The following is a 17,771-nucleotide window of genomic DNA, read 5'->3' as shown; positions in this document are numbered from 1 at the left end:
CCTCCGCCTAAACTCACATTCTACTTGGTTCTTCATGTTACTTCTGCAGTTCTGCATCAACACCTTCATCACAGCGCTCTAATTCCACCCCTCGCCAACAACTCAGCGACGCCGCCGCAAATTCCGCCCTCTCATCCGTCAGACCAAGTCGGCGCCGCCGCAATCCAAGAATCACACCTTCAAGTTTTGCGGCAGATTTGGTGGTTGATTGCAATGAACCCAATTCAATATCAAGCAATGGGGCATTCTCTTCCTCCTCAACAATGGGGCCCATCAATTCCTCCAAACCCACCTCCTTCTACTACTTTCTGGAACCCCTTGAATGTTCAACACCACTTTAAAGAATTACATGAAACCCTCTCTCTCGCAAATGCAATGTAAGTTTTCCTCTAATTTCCTTAATCTCTGTTGAAAAAATGCTGAAAAAGTTGTAATAATTTAATTGGGTCTTTTTTGTTTTTGTTTTGTGGGTTGTTTATGGTAGGCAAAAAGAGCTGGATATGTTGATGAAGGTTAAGGAAGTAAAAGGGTGTGTGGGGAAGGGGAGTGATAATGATGATGATGGTGTTGATGGGTCAATCGATAGTTCAAAAATTGATGACTTTTGTAGGTTTTTTGAGGATAATAGGATTGATTTGGGTGCCCAAGAGTTGATTTTAATGGAGGCTGCAAATGGGTTAATGTCAAAATTGCGGTTTCTGCTTGAACCTCTCAAGTTTGTTACTGATGATGGGACCCCATGGGAGGAGAAATCTGCTGTTGTTAGATTGAGTGACAAAATTAACAAGTCAAAACGCAATAAGTTGTGGAGGAAGAGGAAGAGACGTCGTGTTGCTGAATCACTTGCTAAGGTTGCATTCTACTGCTGATATCAGGCTATTGACCTGAATTACAAGTTATGGAGTATGTTTATGTTAACTGATTTTCTTAATGGTTCACAGGAGGAGGAGCAATTCAAGAAACTTGACCGAGAAGCTGATGAATGGAGGGCTAAAGAAATTGCCAAGGATATGGCAGAACAAAAGGTACCATTTGCTGCATTCACTTGCCATGTATAAATGGGACTGTTAGTTGTTGGTTTAGAATATTCTTATGCATTCTGTGCCATTTAATTCATAAAAAGTAGGCCTTAAGGTGATAGAGGTTCATATGAACTAACATATGGTGAATCTAATTTCTAACGACATTGTTAGTTTTCTGTGGTAGGTCTTTTACTAGTAGAAAACTACCTGGCTTAGTCTAATTGTTCAGTTTTCTGTTGTCTTTCTGGTTTGACAATTTGTGCTTCAGAGTTCAGTTTTTAGATGTAGTACTTGTATTGGATGCATTTAACTTTGCCAGTAGTAGAACTAATTATCCTTAAGAGATCATGGGTGTCTGATTATTTTGTGTTGAGCATTATTTGACAAAATGTGGATGCGAGTTATTTTAATACTAGTGAAATGGAAGAATCCGCATGTAATTTATTGTTTGATAGCATATACTCAGGCGGTCAGGCCGCTGCAGAGAGAGAATCATAGGGGAGATGGTAGCTATCTATACAAAGCTGAATTTCCACAAGTCCTTATTTTCAGCTGCATGATACTGGAATTTACCTCTTTCTATCATATTAAGTCATCCTTGTCTATAATAAGCATACATCAACTGCTACTTCAATCTCTAGTTTTAGCGGGGATAATATCTGCTTAGATATGTCAAAATAGTTTGCTGATGTCTTAGCTGTCTATGAGTTGCCATCTGTTATTTGGTCCTAAGACTTACCATCTTCACATGTTTGGTATTTCTACTTTCCTGTCTTAACACCATTTTTGCTCTTGCATTAATTTTAGAATACTATGCTTTTCTGCAGAACAGAGCCAGTTGCTGAGAATACATGATCCCTTAACTTCGTCAGTGGCTAATTTTACCATATGTTACTTGTTTTAATATGTGTTCTCTTGAACAGGACTGGTTTTTACGTTAATCTCCTGACTATATGCAGGTAGAAAAAATGAAAGTAATTGCAAAGCAGAAGGCTAAAGAGGAGCGGAAGAAATTGGAAGCTGAGGTGAGAATAATGCATGTTTAGAAGTATTACGTACATATTATTCCTTCTAAAACTAAAATAAATGCTTTCAAGTTTCAACCTAATACCATTCTTTGTTTAGATATTCTCTTTTTAGTCTCTAGATATGTTAGAAACATTTGCATTGGTTTTTTAAGGTGAGTTGCTATGTGATACTTTATATGGATTACTGACTTTGATGTCAAGTTATCTTCAGCTAGGGCAAAATTTTTCAAATATTTTTAAGCTTAGATTATAATTTATGTGACTCATACCGTCCTTTTCACTATGCCCTTAACATATATTATCTGCTATTTTCCCAAAATCTAAATTCAGTTTCTTTCATTTCTCACCCTCCCACCCTCTTCCTCTTTTTTTTTCCTCATACATGGTGCTTTCTAACTGCATTCTTTTCTTGGTTTAGCCTAATGTCTATAATCACACAGACCAACTGCATTCTTTTCTTGATTTAGCCTTATCTATTGGCATTCTAGGAGTCTGACGATACAGAAAGCTTTTTTTCTCTTACAATTATGCATTGAACAAAACATGTTTCTATGTTTCAGCTTGAGCTGGCATTGATGGTTGAGAAGTTACAAGAACTGCGCTCTGTCAGGATACAGAAGTTGAAAAAACAAGGTATGAATCTTGAATCATTTACTTACATTGAAGATAACGGGCCCCATCAATGTCTTCATAGTAATGTATGCTGACACTGGCGTGAAAATCATGCAGGCCATTTTCTTCCAGAAGAAGATGACAAGTTTCTTGAGAGAGTTCGAGCGGCAGTTGAAGAGGAAGAGCGCCAAGCAAAGGCTGCTGCAGCAACAGGTTCAGCTAAGAATGCTATTGCAGCTGCTGAAGAATCTAGAAAATTTACTCAGGGCTCCAAGTTGGAACCAAAGGTTGAAACCAGTAAGGATATTGGTGAAGAAAGTGAAGAACAGAGAACTCAGAGTAAAAGTGGGCTTGACTCTCTTGCCTCCACTAGCAAAGAAACTGAAAATCAAGGCTCTGATAGACAAAGCCATGGTGCATATGACTATGTGGCTAATTTACCCCCGGAGTTTTATCACTATTATCATGGAAGTAATACTGACATGGGTACTCTGATTGAGGTAATTTACAATTGATTTCCAAATTCACTCTAGGTTTAATATAGATTTCATTGTGACTCTCTTATACCATCTCGACAAATCTTTTAAATCGTCTTTTGGTAAACTAAACATGAGTATGAGGCATCCCATGATTAAAATTTTAAAAAATAATAATAAATAAAAACCTTAGAAAAGCGTAAAAGTAATATTTTGTAAATGGGTGCATGGCAGGAACTTCGTTGTTTGCTCATAATCTGTGCAGCCATTGTGGCCTTAAAAGTGCTATGCTCATGCCAAACAAGTGTGATGAAACTTGATGTAGCATGTTGTTGATCCCAGATAATGCTTTAGTTACCTATTAGGATAACCACAGGGTTCTTGTGGTTGACCTATTCTGATAAAACTTGGGGACTTACTGACTTACCATTACTCCATCATGAGTTATGCTTATATTGTGTTATGGATTCGTTACAGATAAACTAACCGGGTTAAAGTTTTTCTAGGTGGATTAAGAGAATAATGGCTTCTAGAATAAAAATCAGGCATTGATTATAGAGGTTTCAACTAATGGCATGCCTATGTTAATACCTCATCTCGCATCTGTTTGACATAGGACTCTTGGAAAAGAGTCTTGTGATAGGATGCAAGGACTTAAGAACTCATTCGAAAAGTGAGTGAGGAGAGATTGGAGAAGTGAATTAAATTCCTTTGGTCTTAATCTTTGGGGACAACGGAAATTTAGAAGCCCTTCTGGACATCTAGACCTAACCAGTGATAGTGCTAAGCACTACTATTTCTGTCTGTCCAATTTGCATTATTGAAGTTATCCAATTTCAGACACAAAGGTCTGGTTGATGATCAAACATAGTATCAGAGATTTTTCAACTCTCAGGCAATGGAGTCACAATCAATCTGATTCATGTTGCACTTTGATTTATTTGTAATGAGCATTAAGTTCATCATTAGCTTTATTCTTGCTTTTCTTACTTTAACACAACTGATTTTTTTTTTTTTTCTTTATTTTGTGTTCTTTATTTGGTAGCACACTAGCACAACTGTGGACCAAAAACTATACAAATAAGTACAGAGTTTGTGTTTTGACATATTTTTCCTCTATAACTTTTTTTGCAGGTTCGGAGAACATGGGATGCATACATAAGGCCTGGGGGAAGGTGAGAATTGTTCTGCACCTTACACTTGTGGTCCTTTTGCTCTAACTTTGTGGATTAAATTTTGTTTAAAAAGAGTTGATATAGTATGATTTGTGAATGATAGGAATAGCGCAAACCAGAGAAAATTAAAGCTGTTCTAAAACCTTTTAGACTTCTAATATATTTATAACCATTTGGGAAAGATCATAGAATACAGTTAGGATCTTAAATAATTGGAGACATTGTTGATTAAATCTACTAAAAAGAACCCATGGTTCAACTATCCTTAGTTCTTGATTTAGCTGCATCACCTATATCGAAATCGAACCAAACCCAATGCTGCCCCTTTTCCAAGTGATTGGTTGCACTTACTGCATTGTGTGTTTCTTGATCATCCTCACAATCAATCAATCAATCAAAGCCTTAATCCCATAAGTGGGGTCCGCCAATGGGTTTTCCCGCTGCCAGTCCCGAGCCTGGATAAAGGAGGAGGGTTTCGGTAGGCCAGTGACTGCCAGTGTAAAACTTTGTCACATCACATGACATGAGCAAAACTTGATCATCCTCACAATGACTAATGTTTTTTATGTGTTTCAGTCGTATTCCAAGTCACTGGGTTCAACCACCCCCTCCAGCAGACGAAGTATGGGGATCGTATCTTGTGCAGCGTAGATGACACTTCAATAACATTAATTGGTTTCCCCGCAACTTTATAGAGGAACTGCTGAAATTCAGTTGTGTGCATCCTTAATGAACAGCAAAGTGTGTTCTTGTGGCTGCTAGACTCTGTTAGGCAAAGATAATTCAGCTGTGCACATCCTTAATGAACAGCAAGGTGTTGTGACAGATATCAACCAACAACGATGGCAAAGCAAGAAATATCTTGATTCTTGTGAGAAAAGGAGATGCTCTCAAGCACATCACCTCGCTTCTGCTTCCATCCATGGCAAGTGCATGCTCCACAGCCCTCAAAGGATTTGAATTCTTGTTTATTCTATTTTGTCAAGGTGCTCATCCTAGTTGATCCACTGCCAAATTTGTTCTAACATTAGGTCTTATTCCATGAAAATTTAGAGAAACTTTTATCAGCCAGATCTGTTTCTTATCTTCTCATTATCTGGATTGTTTTCAGCTTCAATTGATCCAGGATTGTTTCAGACTTTCAGTTCTTGAGGAATATATGGCACAATGTTTGTAATTTATGTATCTGATCACACTTGGAAGTTCAGATGATGGTTTGCTTCACAGCACAAACTCATAAATAGCTTACACAATTACGAGTAGCCTAATGGATGCACAAGTTCTCGATCAGCTCCTGCGCTTCTAGGCCTCCTTGCCCGGTTGCCCCGATGATAATGTAAATGTTTAATTGCCCTTTCTAAGCAAATTTCTACACTATTATGAAGAGTGCACGTTTGTCCTTTGTTCACCGTCCGTATGATGACTTAGAATTCCAACACATTTTAAATTTACAACCGTTTGGGTATCTAGCTCAGTCACTCAGCTTACTCCAGCCTCTGTAAAATGTTCATCAAGTTACTCCACGAACAAAAAAATGTCCACATTTGATACTGTTTGTACGTCATCCTAATTTTTTTCTTTTAGTATTGTCAATTTGTCTCAAATTTTTCTTGAATGTGTTATATGCCAGGCGAGCTCTTCTCCCGCAATCTCATACTCATTGCAAAATTATTTTTGTAAATTCTGGTTTAAAAAGAGAGCCATGCGAAACTGGTAATTGGAAAATTTAGCCGAGGGTTCGAGATGATCCAAATATTAAGCACTTGGGCATCTTATATTTCGGCATTTCATGTGCGAAGGTTATAATTTGTGTTAAAGAGGTCTCAATTTTCATAGAGTTTCTCACCTCCCTGCTGGGACCTTCGCCATTATCGTTATCAAAACAAATTATTTCATTAAAAAAGAAGTTAAAATGATGATTAAATTGAGTGACCTCAGAGATCTTGGTGGATAAAAGATCATCAAATGAAATTCCCGTAGAAATCCCATCAAGAGTAGCAAATATTATCATACATCACCGGCCACCCAAATTACCAATTCGAAATTCAGAAGAACATAAAATAAATTTGCAATATTTTTTCGTAAAAGAGCATAATGTATCAGGAAAGATGTTATAATCAATTAATTCACAGAAAAATCTGTGAAAAAATCTCAGTGGGAATCCGTCTTTAAGAGTCATCATTTAACATTATGCATTCAAATTCAATTTATACTACAAAATATTTAATAGAAATGTACCTACCTTGTCACCGAAAAATCCTATGCCATCAAAAAAAATTGAATGGAAGAAAAATCGGAGCTAAAGGAAGCCCAGTATACATACATAGTAAATATACTGGGTTTTTTAATTTAGCCTATTGATAGATTCATCAAACCACATATTATAGATCGACGAACTTGCAAACGTAGGCATATCATTAATTAATAATAAAAAAAAAACATGTGTGAAAAAAATGAGACGGAACCGAAACAAAAGAAAAAGTCGGAACCGGCAATCTGTTTTCGAGAAGTTTTCGAAGGTAAACTTGGATGAAGATTGCAATTTACTTAGCAAACCCTCCTATAGGTCCTTCGTTGCAAATTAATTTCAAAATTCAAAAATAAAATTGAAAAAAGAAGAATAAAAATTGAGAGTTGAAGAAAATGAGAGAGATGCTCAGGGAATACGAACCATAGATTAGATGAGATATCATGTAAAACTAACAAGAGATTATCAAATGATTTTGTAATCTTTCTCGTCACCGCATCTTCTCATCAGATTGATTGTTGACTGAGAGTGAAAAAGAGATGAGCTACTGAGAGAGCGGCGTGTAGAAACCCTAGCGTAGTTGAAGAAGACGATTGTAGATTGGGAGGATTGGTGAGTTTGGGAGAAGGTGGTGGATGTAATATATAGTGCGGACTGCTGATAGGGAGTTCAGGTCAGATTACCCTTGGGCTTGGCCCATTTGTTTCTTCATCCAAATTTGCTTATTCACATGCTTCGGGCTTTGGATCAATATAATCAGACTTTAGTAGTAGTTATCTTCTTTAATCTTCTTTAACTAAATAAAAGCCTCTCTCAAAAAAAAAAAAAAAAAAAAAAAAAAGTTTGAAGTAGCAAACAAAATTTCCCTCAAAAAAAGTACAGAGTAGCAAACAAAATTATTTTTGAGTGATAAGTTTTTTGAAACCTGGTTTTAGGTTATGTTGGTTATACAATTTGGTTGTTTTGTTATTTACAATTGTTTATACTGCTACTTTTTTGGTTGTGGCAAGAATAATATTGTTGATGGAAAACCATGTTACCCTGCTTTCCTTCATTTCCTCAATTTTTTAAATTACGTAAATAAGTACGAATATTATGAATAAAAATAAATTTCATAAACAAAAGCATGTAAACAATGCTTCCTACGGCACCAACAACAACTTTCCTTCCCACGATCACTCACCAACCTCAACCTTGGATAGACCCTAAATTCCCCAACGATGTTAACAAAACCTAATAAATCATTAAATGTCAAATACAATTCGTTCACAAAACTTCACCTACAATGTGTTGCTCCCTTGATCAATGAAATGCCCAACAACAAATAGTTTTAACAATGATGAAATGCTTGCTTATACTAATTGAGATGTGCATACCCTCGTGTTTTTTTTGGTGAAGGAGAGGGGCAAGCCCCAAAAACAGACAAACAAAAACCAAACAAAGCACACCTAGAAACAAAACAAAGGACAAAAACAAAAACAACTAGACTACTCTCTTGACACTTATCTAGGCTAAGTCACTTCATTAAGATCCTCTAATAAAATAGCATGAGAATCCGTTGAGCTCGCCTCAATAAGCTCGAAACTTTAATCGAAAAAACACTCTCGAATATAATCAAGGTATTAGTCGTCTCAACAAGCTCGAAACTTTAATCGAAAAAACATACTCTCGAATATAATCAAGGTATTAGACCACTAGTTTCTATAGATTCATAAACTATTATTTATAAAAAATACAATTAGCAAATTGAGAAAAAAAAAGAAAAAAAAAATGAAATTTCCAATTTTTCACGTGTGCATTCCACTTGGTTAACAATTGTGACCCATGGCTTACAACGTAAGGAAAATCCGCAAAGCGAAGACCGTATCCACGTATATCAACAACACAAAAACGTGGTTTCTTAGTTGTTACCCGCATTACATTAAAACATCAAATTACTATTACTCAGTACCTTTCTCCTCCTACCAGGCTTCCACCACCAAGCCTCAACTTCTTCTCCCAGATCTATCGTTCTCTCTCCTCACTCCTTCACACCAATATTCAAACTTCCGAAATTTTCCTGCAATTTTCAAACACATTTCCATTTCAACTTCATTGATTCTTCCATTGAAGTCGAATTATGTGGAGTTCGATTGCTAATTTGAAAGAAAACCTAAATAAAATTGCTCTTGATGTCCACGATGATGACGACGATGAAGATGAACTTTCGATCCATGCTTACGATTCTCCTTACTCTGATCGAAGGCGTTCTCACAGTCTTGCTCATTCCAAATCGCCTTCTTATTCTCCGAATTTGTCAAATGGAAATGATTCTCCTTACGTTTCTGAGGTACTTGAGTTTTGTTCTTCACTTTTGTTTTCGATTGTTTGAGCTTAGTACTTAAATTTGATGTAATTTGATCATAATTTTAAGTTTTTTGAGTTGATGACTTTAATTTTTGCTGAATTTTAGTGTTATGTTTTGAATTTTGGTTATTTTGATAATGTGCATGTAGATTGAGCGGTATAAATCGGAGATTAAGAAGCTTAGGGATTCCGAGGCAGAAATTAAGGCACTATCAGTTAATTATGCAGCTTTGCTGAAAGAAAAAGAGGTCAGTTTCTTACTTGCTGAATTCAGGATCGTCAATTGCACTCACCAAATGTTGTTCTTTAATTGTCCTTTTTAATCCAAGTCCATGTCTGAATTCCAAATCTAAATGCATCTCGTGTATTTGATTTCGGCCAATATTCTCCACAGCGGACAATACAAGAGAACTAGTGTTGATGATAGAGGTTGAATATGTTCACTTGTAAGTGACTTAGCTTTAGTTGATGGATGGAACAGCGAGATTGTAGGTTTTGAACGGTTGATGATATTGAATTCACTCAGAGTGTTTCTTATTTTGTGCTAGTTATAAAGCTCTATGTTAAGAATTTCGTAATAACTGAGTAGCAGATGTTGAGTTGATGACTGGCATATATCTGGTTCTTTTTTCTGCATCATAATCAATATATGATAAATATTCAGTAGAATGTTATCCAAGAGGAAGGATATTGGTTTCGCACTTTAGTGTTTCAGAGTGGATCCTGTAAGCTTCTAATTTTGTATGTCTTGCCTAAATGGACCATCCAAATTACTATGTAACAAACAATTGCAATGTCTACCTAATATCTTTCATTCTTGCTGCTCTGTTAATGTTAACTAGCATTTTGGCCAAGAAGGAGTGACCATTGAAATACACCCATAAATGGTATTAAGTTAGGTGATACATTAAATACGTGAATTAGGTAATTAGGTAAAAATAAAGGGAGAAAGGGAAAGGGGGACACATTGCACTTGTGGTATGTGTTATTATAGACGAGGTATAGACGATGTGTTTACAATTTTCATTAAGCATACAATTAACTTTTTCATTCATACACTGATACACCACTCGATTTGGGTCATACACCCATTAGGATATTTGCTTTGGTATGGAAGGGTTATTTGGGAATAAGATGCAAGTCACCTAAACTACAATAATTGTTAATTGCAAGATAAGTTTTTTGCAGAATAATGACCGATGTTATGAGCTACAACTATTAGATATGCTAGATGCTCTATGTTTGGGGCTCTCGAAAATGGCTTAGAGTGTGCTGTGCTCAAAGGCACACAATTATTGGCATTGTATGGAATGATCCCTTACATTGAATTTTCTCACTTTTCAAAAAGGCTTTAGGCAATTGGTGCTTAATTTTGTTATTAATAGTAGTTATGCCTGGAGTTATTCTGAGTTCCTGACATGTGAAGATTGCTCCAGGTCAGCTTTTGATAGAATAAAACCTTTTTTTTTTTTTTAACTGGTTTTTGCTGTAAATTAGTGAAATAGGATCCACTAACTAAAGGTTATCTTCCACCAAAAACAAAAAAAAAAAAAAAGAAAAAAAAAACCTAAAGGTTATCTGTTAGGGTTAGGAATTTTTCATGAGTGAATATCTGATGAAACTCTGTATGTCGGGCTAGTAGTTTTGTGCTTATATAAGGATTTTTGAGTGAGAAGCTCTGTTAGTGTTGTCCATGACATATCTGACAGTTTTAAATTCAGCTAGTCTTTTTGTGCAGTTTAGAGAAGTCAACCTTTCAAAGACAAGTGGTGATTGGTGGCTCGTATGAAAACACGAGAAGTTATATTTCTTCATCATCTACTTGTGAAACCAGGCTGTCTGAACACCATATATCTAGCAACCTCAAATGTATGATAGACTGAGCTTTAGAACTAGTAAACTTTTAATTCTATATAAATAATAAGCCAGTCTAGACCTGTAAATCATAACCTTCTAGAATGATCCTTTTCTCTATTGTAGATAGTCACATGGAAAAGAGGAGGTTTTTTGGTTGCTTTTTCTTATGGATTGTTTGGAGATTAATAAACTCTTGGGAGCATCCTTACATAAGGCCCTCTGGAAATTCTCAAAAATTGGTGCTTGAATGTTTAAAGTTCTTCATGCATTTGCAAATTTTTTTGGTGCATCACTATTCTGTGTAAGAGTTGATGGAGCTAGATAGACACTGGATATGTTGTCAGATAGTTTTTGAATTTTCAGTTATTCTTTTATCAACATGATCACAATTGTTGTCTTTTTATACTAGACTACTCAAGAACCTCTTCCTTACAATTCTACCTATGACCTATGTATCTGCTGATAGCTCTACTCTGTGTGAAAGTGGCTGACAAAGATTGTACTGTAGAGTCAGAATAGCTGAACCACATAATTCCAGAATAATGCTATGGTGAATTTTTAGGCTCATTTTACTTTCTGGTTGTCATGACTTTGTTTGCCTTTACCTTTCTGCTTATTTAGGTGATATTCCCTTGTGCGGAAATATTTTTGTGTTTGCTGTGTTATCTCTTTGTCCTTATGAGCTTTTAATTGAATTTTTTAACTGAATTGACAGGATCATATAGTCAGACTGTATCAAGAAAATGGCTCGTTAAAACAAAATCTGGAAGTAACAAATGCTGCCCTGAGTACCGCCCGTAATGAAGCCTCGAGAGCATCAACAAGTAGTATGGATGTGCAGAAGGTACTGTTTGAAACATTCTTCATCGTATAAGGGTTGAATGTCTGAAGTATTCTTTATCAAATCTCCATGACTTACCTAAGAAATATTGTAAAACTAATATTGTAATCATTCTTGGATAGGAGAATCTTTTTTTAATTTGTTCTATTTGAATGGTTCTCTTTCTTCGGCTCTGCATTAGTTGCCGACCATCTTTTGCTCGTGTCCTTTCCCACCTTCTATCTTTTCTACATTGGAGGTTGGGTAGTGTGTATCTTATTAAATCATCATTTAACTCTTTAAGATTACCGTACAGAATGGTATTGTTTCTGTGTCACTGAAGTTGGTGTTATATGTCTTTCTGATATTCCATTTTGTCTATGTATAGCTTGCCCTTTTTTAAAAAAAATATTTAATATATGGCAATTTTTAGTATTCTCTTGTTATCTTTTGTAGTCATTGTACCAACTTTTTGTTTGATGTAGGGAAGTGGAGAGCAATCTCCTAGCCGGCAGAACAAGCATGGAACCTCTGCTAGAAATCGTTCTAGTGGGAATCAGTGGCAAAATGGTGTTGTTTCTAAACAGGATGGGATCAGCAATGGTTTTTTACATACAAATCAAGCTGATTCGGATTCCAAATATTCAGATTCCCGTCGTGAAAAGGTAATGCACATTCTGTTCTGCATTGTTCTTAAAATTTTTACTCATGCACAAACCGCCTTTTAAAAATGCACAAGCTAACACACAATGGGTATTGGAAGAGTGGATGAAAACAAGTTGAAACTACACTGTTTTCTGTCCTCAATTCTTTTTGTTGTTTCTGCCTTTTATTTCTTGTTAATTGACATTATCATAGAGAATATGGCACATTTTTAATGTGATTGCTGATCTTGGTTATTGCTATATGTTCTTTGGAGATTTTCTCAGTTATTGCTTGTACTTGGAAATAGCTTTAACAAAAAATAAATGACTTCTAGGAGCTTGCAGATATGTTAGAAGAGAAAAACAGACTTCTAGCTGCAATGCAGAAGGATCACGAGTTACAGGTGAAAAAATTGGAAGCAGAATTGGAAAAAGATCGTGCAGAATTGGCGAATACAAAAGTCAAATTGCAAGGTTTCTTTCGCATGTACAATCTCCTTCCTTCTCCCCTGTTGCTTAATTTGCATTAATCATTCGATGCTGTTTTCAGACGAAGTAAAGACGAGTGGTTCATTAACAGAGAAGCTCAAGTTGTTGAAATCGGGACATAATGAAGTAAGTAATGAATTCTATTTTGACTCAAATTCAAGGAAAAAATTATATTGTTTCTGTTTCTCTAAAGATAGACATGAATAGTTCTGCTGGATTAATTCCATCTTTTACGGGTGTAGCTTTAAATTTGAGCGTTATTGTGAATTACATGTTGACATGACATTGGTGCCTATTATTTTGTTTTCACTTTTGCGTCTTGCTGCTATTGATGGATCCATCTATTCTCGTGTGTGCATTCTCTTTCTTAATGGGATGATGGTGTGGAGGATCCTTTCATTGAATGTATACTGAAGTGTTGATCTGATAATCTTTAGAAATTTTTTTAATATCCTATTTCTAGAAATTTAGATTGAAAGCGAGACATGTTGGAAACAAAATTTTACTTTTCCCTTTCTTCACACTCCAAGTCTCCCCTCTGTTAACTTAATCAAAACACTGTTCTTATAGATCTTTGCTCTGTTTTATCATGACAATATCCTTTTGACATCATTCCATACATGGACTAGAATACTCTGTACATAAATAAACTCGTAAGTTCTGATAACATAAACTATGTTGCTTTGTGGCTCAATTTTTATATATATGGTAGTCACTAGTCAGAGTGGATTTTAAAATCATTTTATGCGGAAAGGTTTTAGATATTATCAAATGGCTGCATTAGTCTCTTGGCTTAATGTACCCATCTGACTTTTTATCTTGGCTACATGTACTGAAGTATATTTAAAATAACTATTGTGGAATTAATGTATGTGAATTGCAGACATCATTTGAGGTAAATAAGCTGCGTCAAGAGGTGGACGAAAAAGAATCGGAAATTAAACGATTACAAATGGAACTTCGTAGAAGACAGAGTGAAGGAGCAAATGATACAGACGACCTGAGAAGAACAATATCAAGCCTGGAGAAGGAAAATGTCGAGCTAAAGGTTGGTCATCTTTTTCCTTTTGTTGTTTGCATTTTCTCAACAGATTAAATGATAAGTAGTGAAGTACTACTTCGTATTATGTTAGTAGAAGTGTAGGAACTAAATTCTCAGATTAATTCTAGGCAGAGAAGAAAAAACTTGAATCCACACTTAGTGATACTACTGGAGCAGGGAAGCTGCAATATAGCAATTTTATTGAGGTAATGTATATGTTATGCTGATGTTATTTCTTGAAAACCATGTAGGTCTTCACTGTCAATGCTATTCCAGTTTAACTAATACATAGTCTACATGTAGGATGGACATGCATTTACGAGCTTCCCTGGTGAAGCTGAATTAGAGCATTCCTTAAAACAGATTGAGAAAGAACTTGAAGAAACACGTCGAGGAAGGGATAAAGCCAAACAAGAGCTTGCTCGCCTAAAGCAACACTTATTGGATAAGGTTGTGTGCTTCATAATCTTTACCTCTTAATATGAATTTGTTTGTTAGCAGTACATAAACCAATTTTGTGGCTGAATTAGCTCAACATTTCTTTTCTATGGACTTTGTCTCTTTTCATTCATCATATTTCATCAAGTCAGAATAAATTGTATAGTTTACATGTTCTATTAAATTTTTGTTTAAGCGTAATTGTGCTATGTTGTTTTAAAATCAGAACAAGACTTTTAGTTGGGTGTAAAAAATGGATGTTGGTGAAGTTTATAGAACTGGTAACTTGTGAATGTGTGCAACAGACCCCTTCAATTATCTGGCATTATGTCGCCAATATTCAAGCTATTTGTGTGCTACCTCCCTTTAGGAATTGGAAGAATCAGAAAAGATGGATGAGGATAGTAAAATTATTGAGGAGCTTCGACGGCATGTTGAATACCAAAAAGTAACAATCTCAAATTTGGAAAGAACTTTGGGGCAAGCTCGTGCAAGTCAGGAGGAGATCAAGATGATGAATGATCATGAACTACAACAGTCAAAGGAAATAATTGAGGACTTGAAGAAGAAGCTTGGTAGCTTCATGGGTGTCATTGATGCCAAAAATACAGAAATTTTGAACTTGCAAACTGCTCTTGGACAATACTATGCTGAAATTGAAGCAAAGGTCTTAACTTGGTCCCAAATCTTCTTTCTGTTATATGTGCTTCAGAATGCATTGTTTGCAGACCTTTCATGCCCAAATTGTGAAACTTTTATTTACAGGAGCGTTTGGAAGGTGACCTATCGCTATCCAGAGAGGAGTGTTCAAAGCTTTCACAACTTCTGCAGGTCTGTGCGCCATCCCATATTAACAGCCTTAAGTCTGTACTTTCTTTGGCGTCTTTCACGTGTAACAGTACCATGCAGAGAGCTCTAAATATGTGTTATATTTATCAACTTGTAGTGTGCATGTAGTTCAGTAGTTGATTTTCAAAACCTGATGCATTGTTGACTTCTTGTTGAAACCTGAAAATTCTTTGTGCCATAGCGCTTTCAAAGAAAGCCAAGATTCGCTTGTTGTGGACCACGTGTGAATTTTCATCTCACATATTCAAATTTCCAGTTGAAATACTAGTAAAATTAAACGTGCCAATCTATCTATCATTTGATTGCATATGGAGGAATTCCAAAGGGGGGAAAGTTTCAGATTTGTTGTACTTGCTCTCTCTATAACTTGTCAATAAATTTTCATAATTAATTCTTAGTAGCTCAGTAAAGAGAGTAGAAATGTTTCTGTGACTTTGTTTCAGAAAATAACATGCCATATATACTGCAGGAATCACAACAGCAAGTTGAAGCATCAAACAAGGAGAAGGAAGAAATTTTAGCCAAGCTTGCCCAAGCAGACAAATCAGTAGCAGAATGGAAGAATAGGGTAAATAAGCTTGAGGAGGACAATGCAAAACTCCGTCGTGCGCTAGAGCAAAGCATGACAAGGCTCAATAGGATGTCAGTGGATTCTGATTTTCTTGTCGACAGGTTTGCATTTTGGAACCGTGGACTACTTTTTTGTGCAGTATTTCATACCTGATGCTTCATCTTTCTGCTGTTGTGTAAAAGAACTGTTGGATGTGGCAACAATCTTCTTAGGGTCAACTAGTGTTTTTTGTGATATTTTCAGGCGCATTGTCATCAAGTTGCTTGTGACATACTTCCAGAGAAACCACAGCAAAGAGGTACATAGTTATTTTACCACCTCAATCTTTATTGTTGCCATGTATTGCGGATCATTTATGTGAATTAAAATTCTCATTTTGAATGTTAATAGTGGTAAACCATTGAAACTGGGCAGGTACTTGATCTAATGGTTCGCATGCTGGGATTTTCAGACGAGGATAAGCAGCGAATAGGCGCTGCTCAGCAAGGTGGAAAAGGTGTAGTTCGTGGTGTTTTGGGTTTGCCTGGCCGCTTTGTTGGTGGCTTTATGGGTGGAGGTTCTGCAGGGACACCTGCAAATATGGCTTCAGAAAATCAGGTAATTGACTAGTTGATTCTTAATTAAGTTCTTTTGACTCAGACCTGGAGCTTTTTCTTAGCATCTTGCCATATGTTTTTACCTTCAGTCTTTTGCGGATCTATGGGTTGATTATCTTCTTAAACAATCTGAAGAGAGAGAAAAGAGAGAGTCCGCAGAATCCACTGAAGTATCAAAGGGAGATGTTAGTGGTAGCAGTTCAAGCACCCCAACTGCTCCTCCAGCTTTGCCTGACCGAAGAGCAATTTCTAGTGGACGTCCTCCTATCTTTTCTACCACAAATCCATCTATTGATACATCAAGATCGTCACATTCCTATCAGAGCTCTAAACCTTATGACCTTCCTGCTGCTGAGTTTTCCACAGTTCCTCTTACACCCTCAGGCAAGCAGTTCTCATAGTTTGAGGCTCTTACTTGAATACAGTTATACAAAGGTCGTGTAATTAGCCAAAGGTAGAAGTTTTTGTTTTCTTATATTTGTGGTTTTGTTCTTGTAATGTTTTATTCATTTATATATTGATTCAATTGCAAATATGATCCTCAATATTCCATTTAGATGATAGAGCGAAACATCAAATTGTTACTTGTCATAGAATTTTATTTATTACCCCAATAAGTCGTATTGAACGGTTATCCCATGTATACAATCTGCATTCTCAGACTAGTACATTCTCCAAAAATTACCGATTTAGTTTGATAAAGCATAGCATGTAAAAAGTAAAAACTTCGTTCAATTTGGGATGATTTTCAGTGTCCAATCTTGTTTATTGCCATTGAACCATCTATGCGTTGTGTACATCATCCTTTCGGGATATATTCAATTACCTGAGAATCAAAGCCTACTTGTCATCTAATAGTCTGTTGAAATCTATAATTGTGATGATAGTTAACATGTCAAGTTAGTGGCGACACAATGTACATTCGGATAGTACAAGGACATGGCGATAAATTGGATATAAACAATTGAGAAAAATTTGGTATTGACAAGACAAGGTGTTAGAATCCAACTCCTTTTGATGTATTAGATTCCATTTAAGTGCTTTCCTAGAGTTTAGGTTATGTTTTCTTAGCTTGAGATCCCATTATTGTGTTACTGTCAGATCAGTGTTCACTAGGGAATCTCCTTGTATGTCATTTAAAGCTCTTTAGAGGGCGAATGAGTAATGAAATCTTAAAACCTTCTACCAAGTGTTGCCTGGCTTTTATGCTTGTTTGTTGTTAGACCTTTATAGATATTGTGTCTTACTTGCATATTAGCTCCCCTCCAACCCAACTTGATGCGCTAAGGACTCGTGGTTCGGACCCGCTTGTGCCCGCTTTGAGGTATCGGCCGTCACAAGCCCCGACCACCCGCACTCCGTCGCCCAGATAGACGTGAGTGCTCCTGAGATTCTATTGCCCGCTTGTGTTGCTCTGATACCAACTGTCACTGGATAAGATTCCAGAAGATAGCCGCACCAACGGCGCATCCGAAACTTGAGATAGTTTAGGGTTTTCTAATTTTGATTGTAACTTTTGTAAGTCGACGAGGTCGTCGACAGCTTAAGTAGGGGAGGA

At 36.3% G+C, this 17,771-nt stretch overlaps 2 protein-coding genes across 3 annotated transcripts; both read left to right on the top strand.

The window, feature by feature from the left end:
• Positions 1-8: 8 nt before the first annotated feature.
• On the top strand, positions 9-6,479 carry LOC110731595 (U11/U12 small nuclear ribonucleoprotein 59 kDa protein-like). Of its 2 annotated transcripts, XR_002513321.1 has the most exons (9): positions 9-377; positions 485-851; positions 942-1,025; positions 1,982-2,047; positions 2,611-2,683; positions 2,780-3,162; positions 4,273-4,313; positions 4,890-5,299; positions 5,425-6,479. XR_002513321.1 is itself a non-coding variant. In XM_021911465.1 (8 exons), exons 1-8 carry the CDS (start codon positions 214-216, stop codon positions 4,966-4,968), a joined length of 1,257 nt encoding a protein of 418 aa, XP_021767157.1. In that variant the 5' UTR covers positions 9-213; the 3' UTR covers positions 4,969-6,479. The 2 variants fall into 2 exon arrangements, 1 of the variants encoding a protein (XP_021767157.1); XM_021911465.1 differs by having other exon boundaries at positions 4,890-6,479.
• A 1,476-nt stretch (positions 6,480-7,955) lies between these two features.
• Positions 7,956-16,876, top strand: LOC110731594 (golgin candidate 4-like). The gene is made up of 15 exons (XM_021911464.1): positions 7,956-8,890; positions 9,057-9,155; positions 11,480-11,608; positions 12,070-12,249; positions 12,564-12,702; positions 12,779-12,843; positions 13,601-13,765; positions 13,888-13,965; positions 14,063-14,209; positions 14,568-14,864; positions 14,963-15,028; positions 15,516-15,718; positions 15,861-15,915; positions 16,032-16,214; positions 16,303-16,876. The coding sequence occupies exons 1-15, from the start codon at positions 8,681-8,683 to the stop codon at positions 16,612-16,614; spliced, it is 2,328 nt and encodes a 775-aa protein (XP_021767156.1). The 5' UTR covers positions 7,956-8,680; the 3' UTR covers positions 16,615-16,876.
• The last annotated feature ends 895 nt before the right edge of the window (positions 16,877-17,771 follow it).

The sequence above is a fragment of the Chenopodium quinoa genome, unplaced genomic scaffold (assembly GCF_001683475.1).
Source record: "Chenopodium quinoa cultivar QQ74 unplaced genomic scaffold, ASM168347v1, whole genome shotgun sequence".
Classification (NCBI taxonomy): domain Eukaryota; kingdom Viridiplantae; phylum Streptophyta; class Magnoliopsida; order Caryophyllales; family Amaranthaceae; genus Chenopodium; species Chenopodium quinoa.
This window is presented reverse-complemented; position numbering and strand designations above follow the sequence as displayed.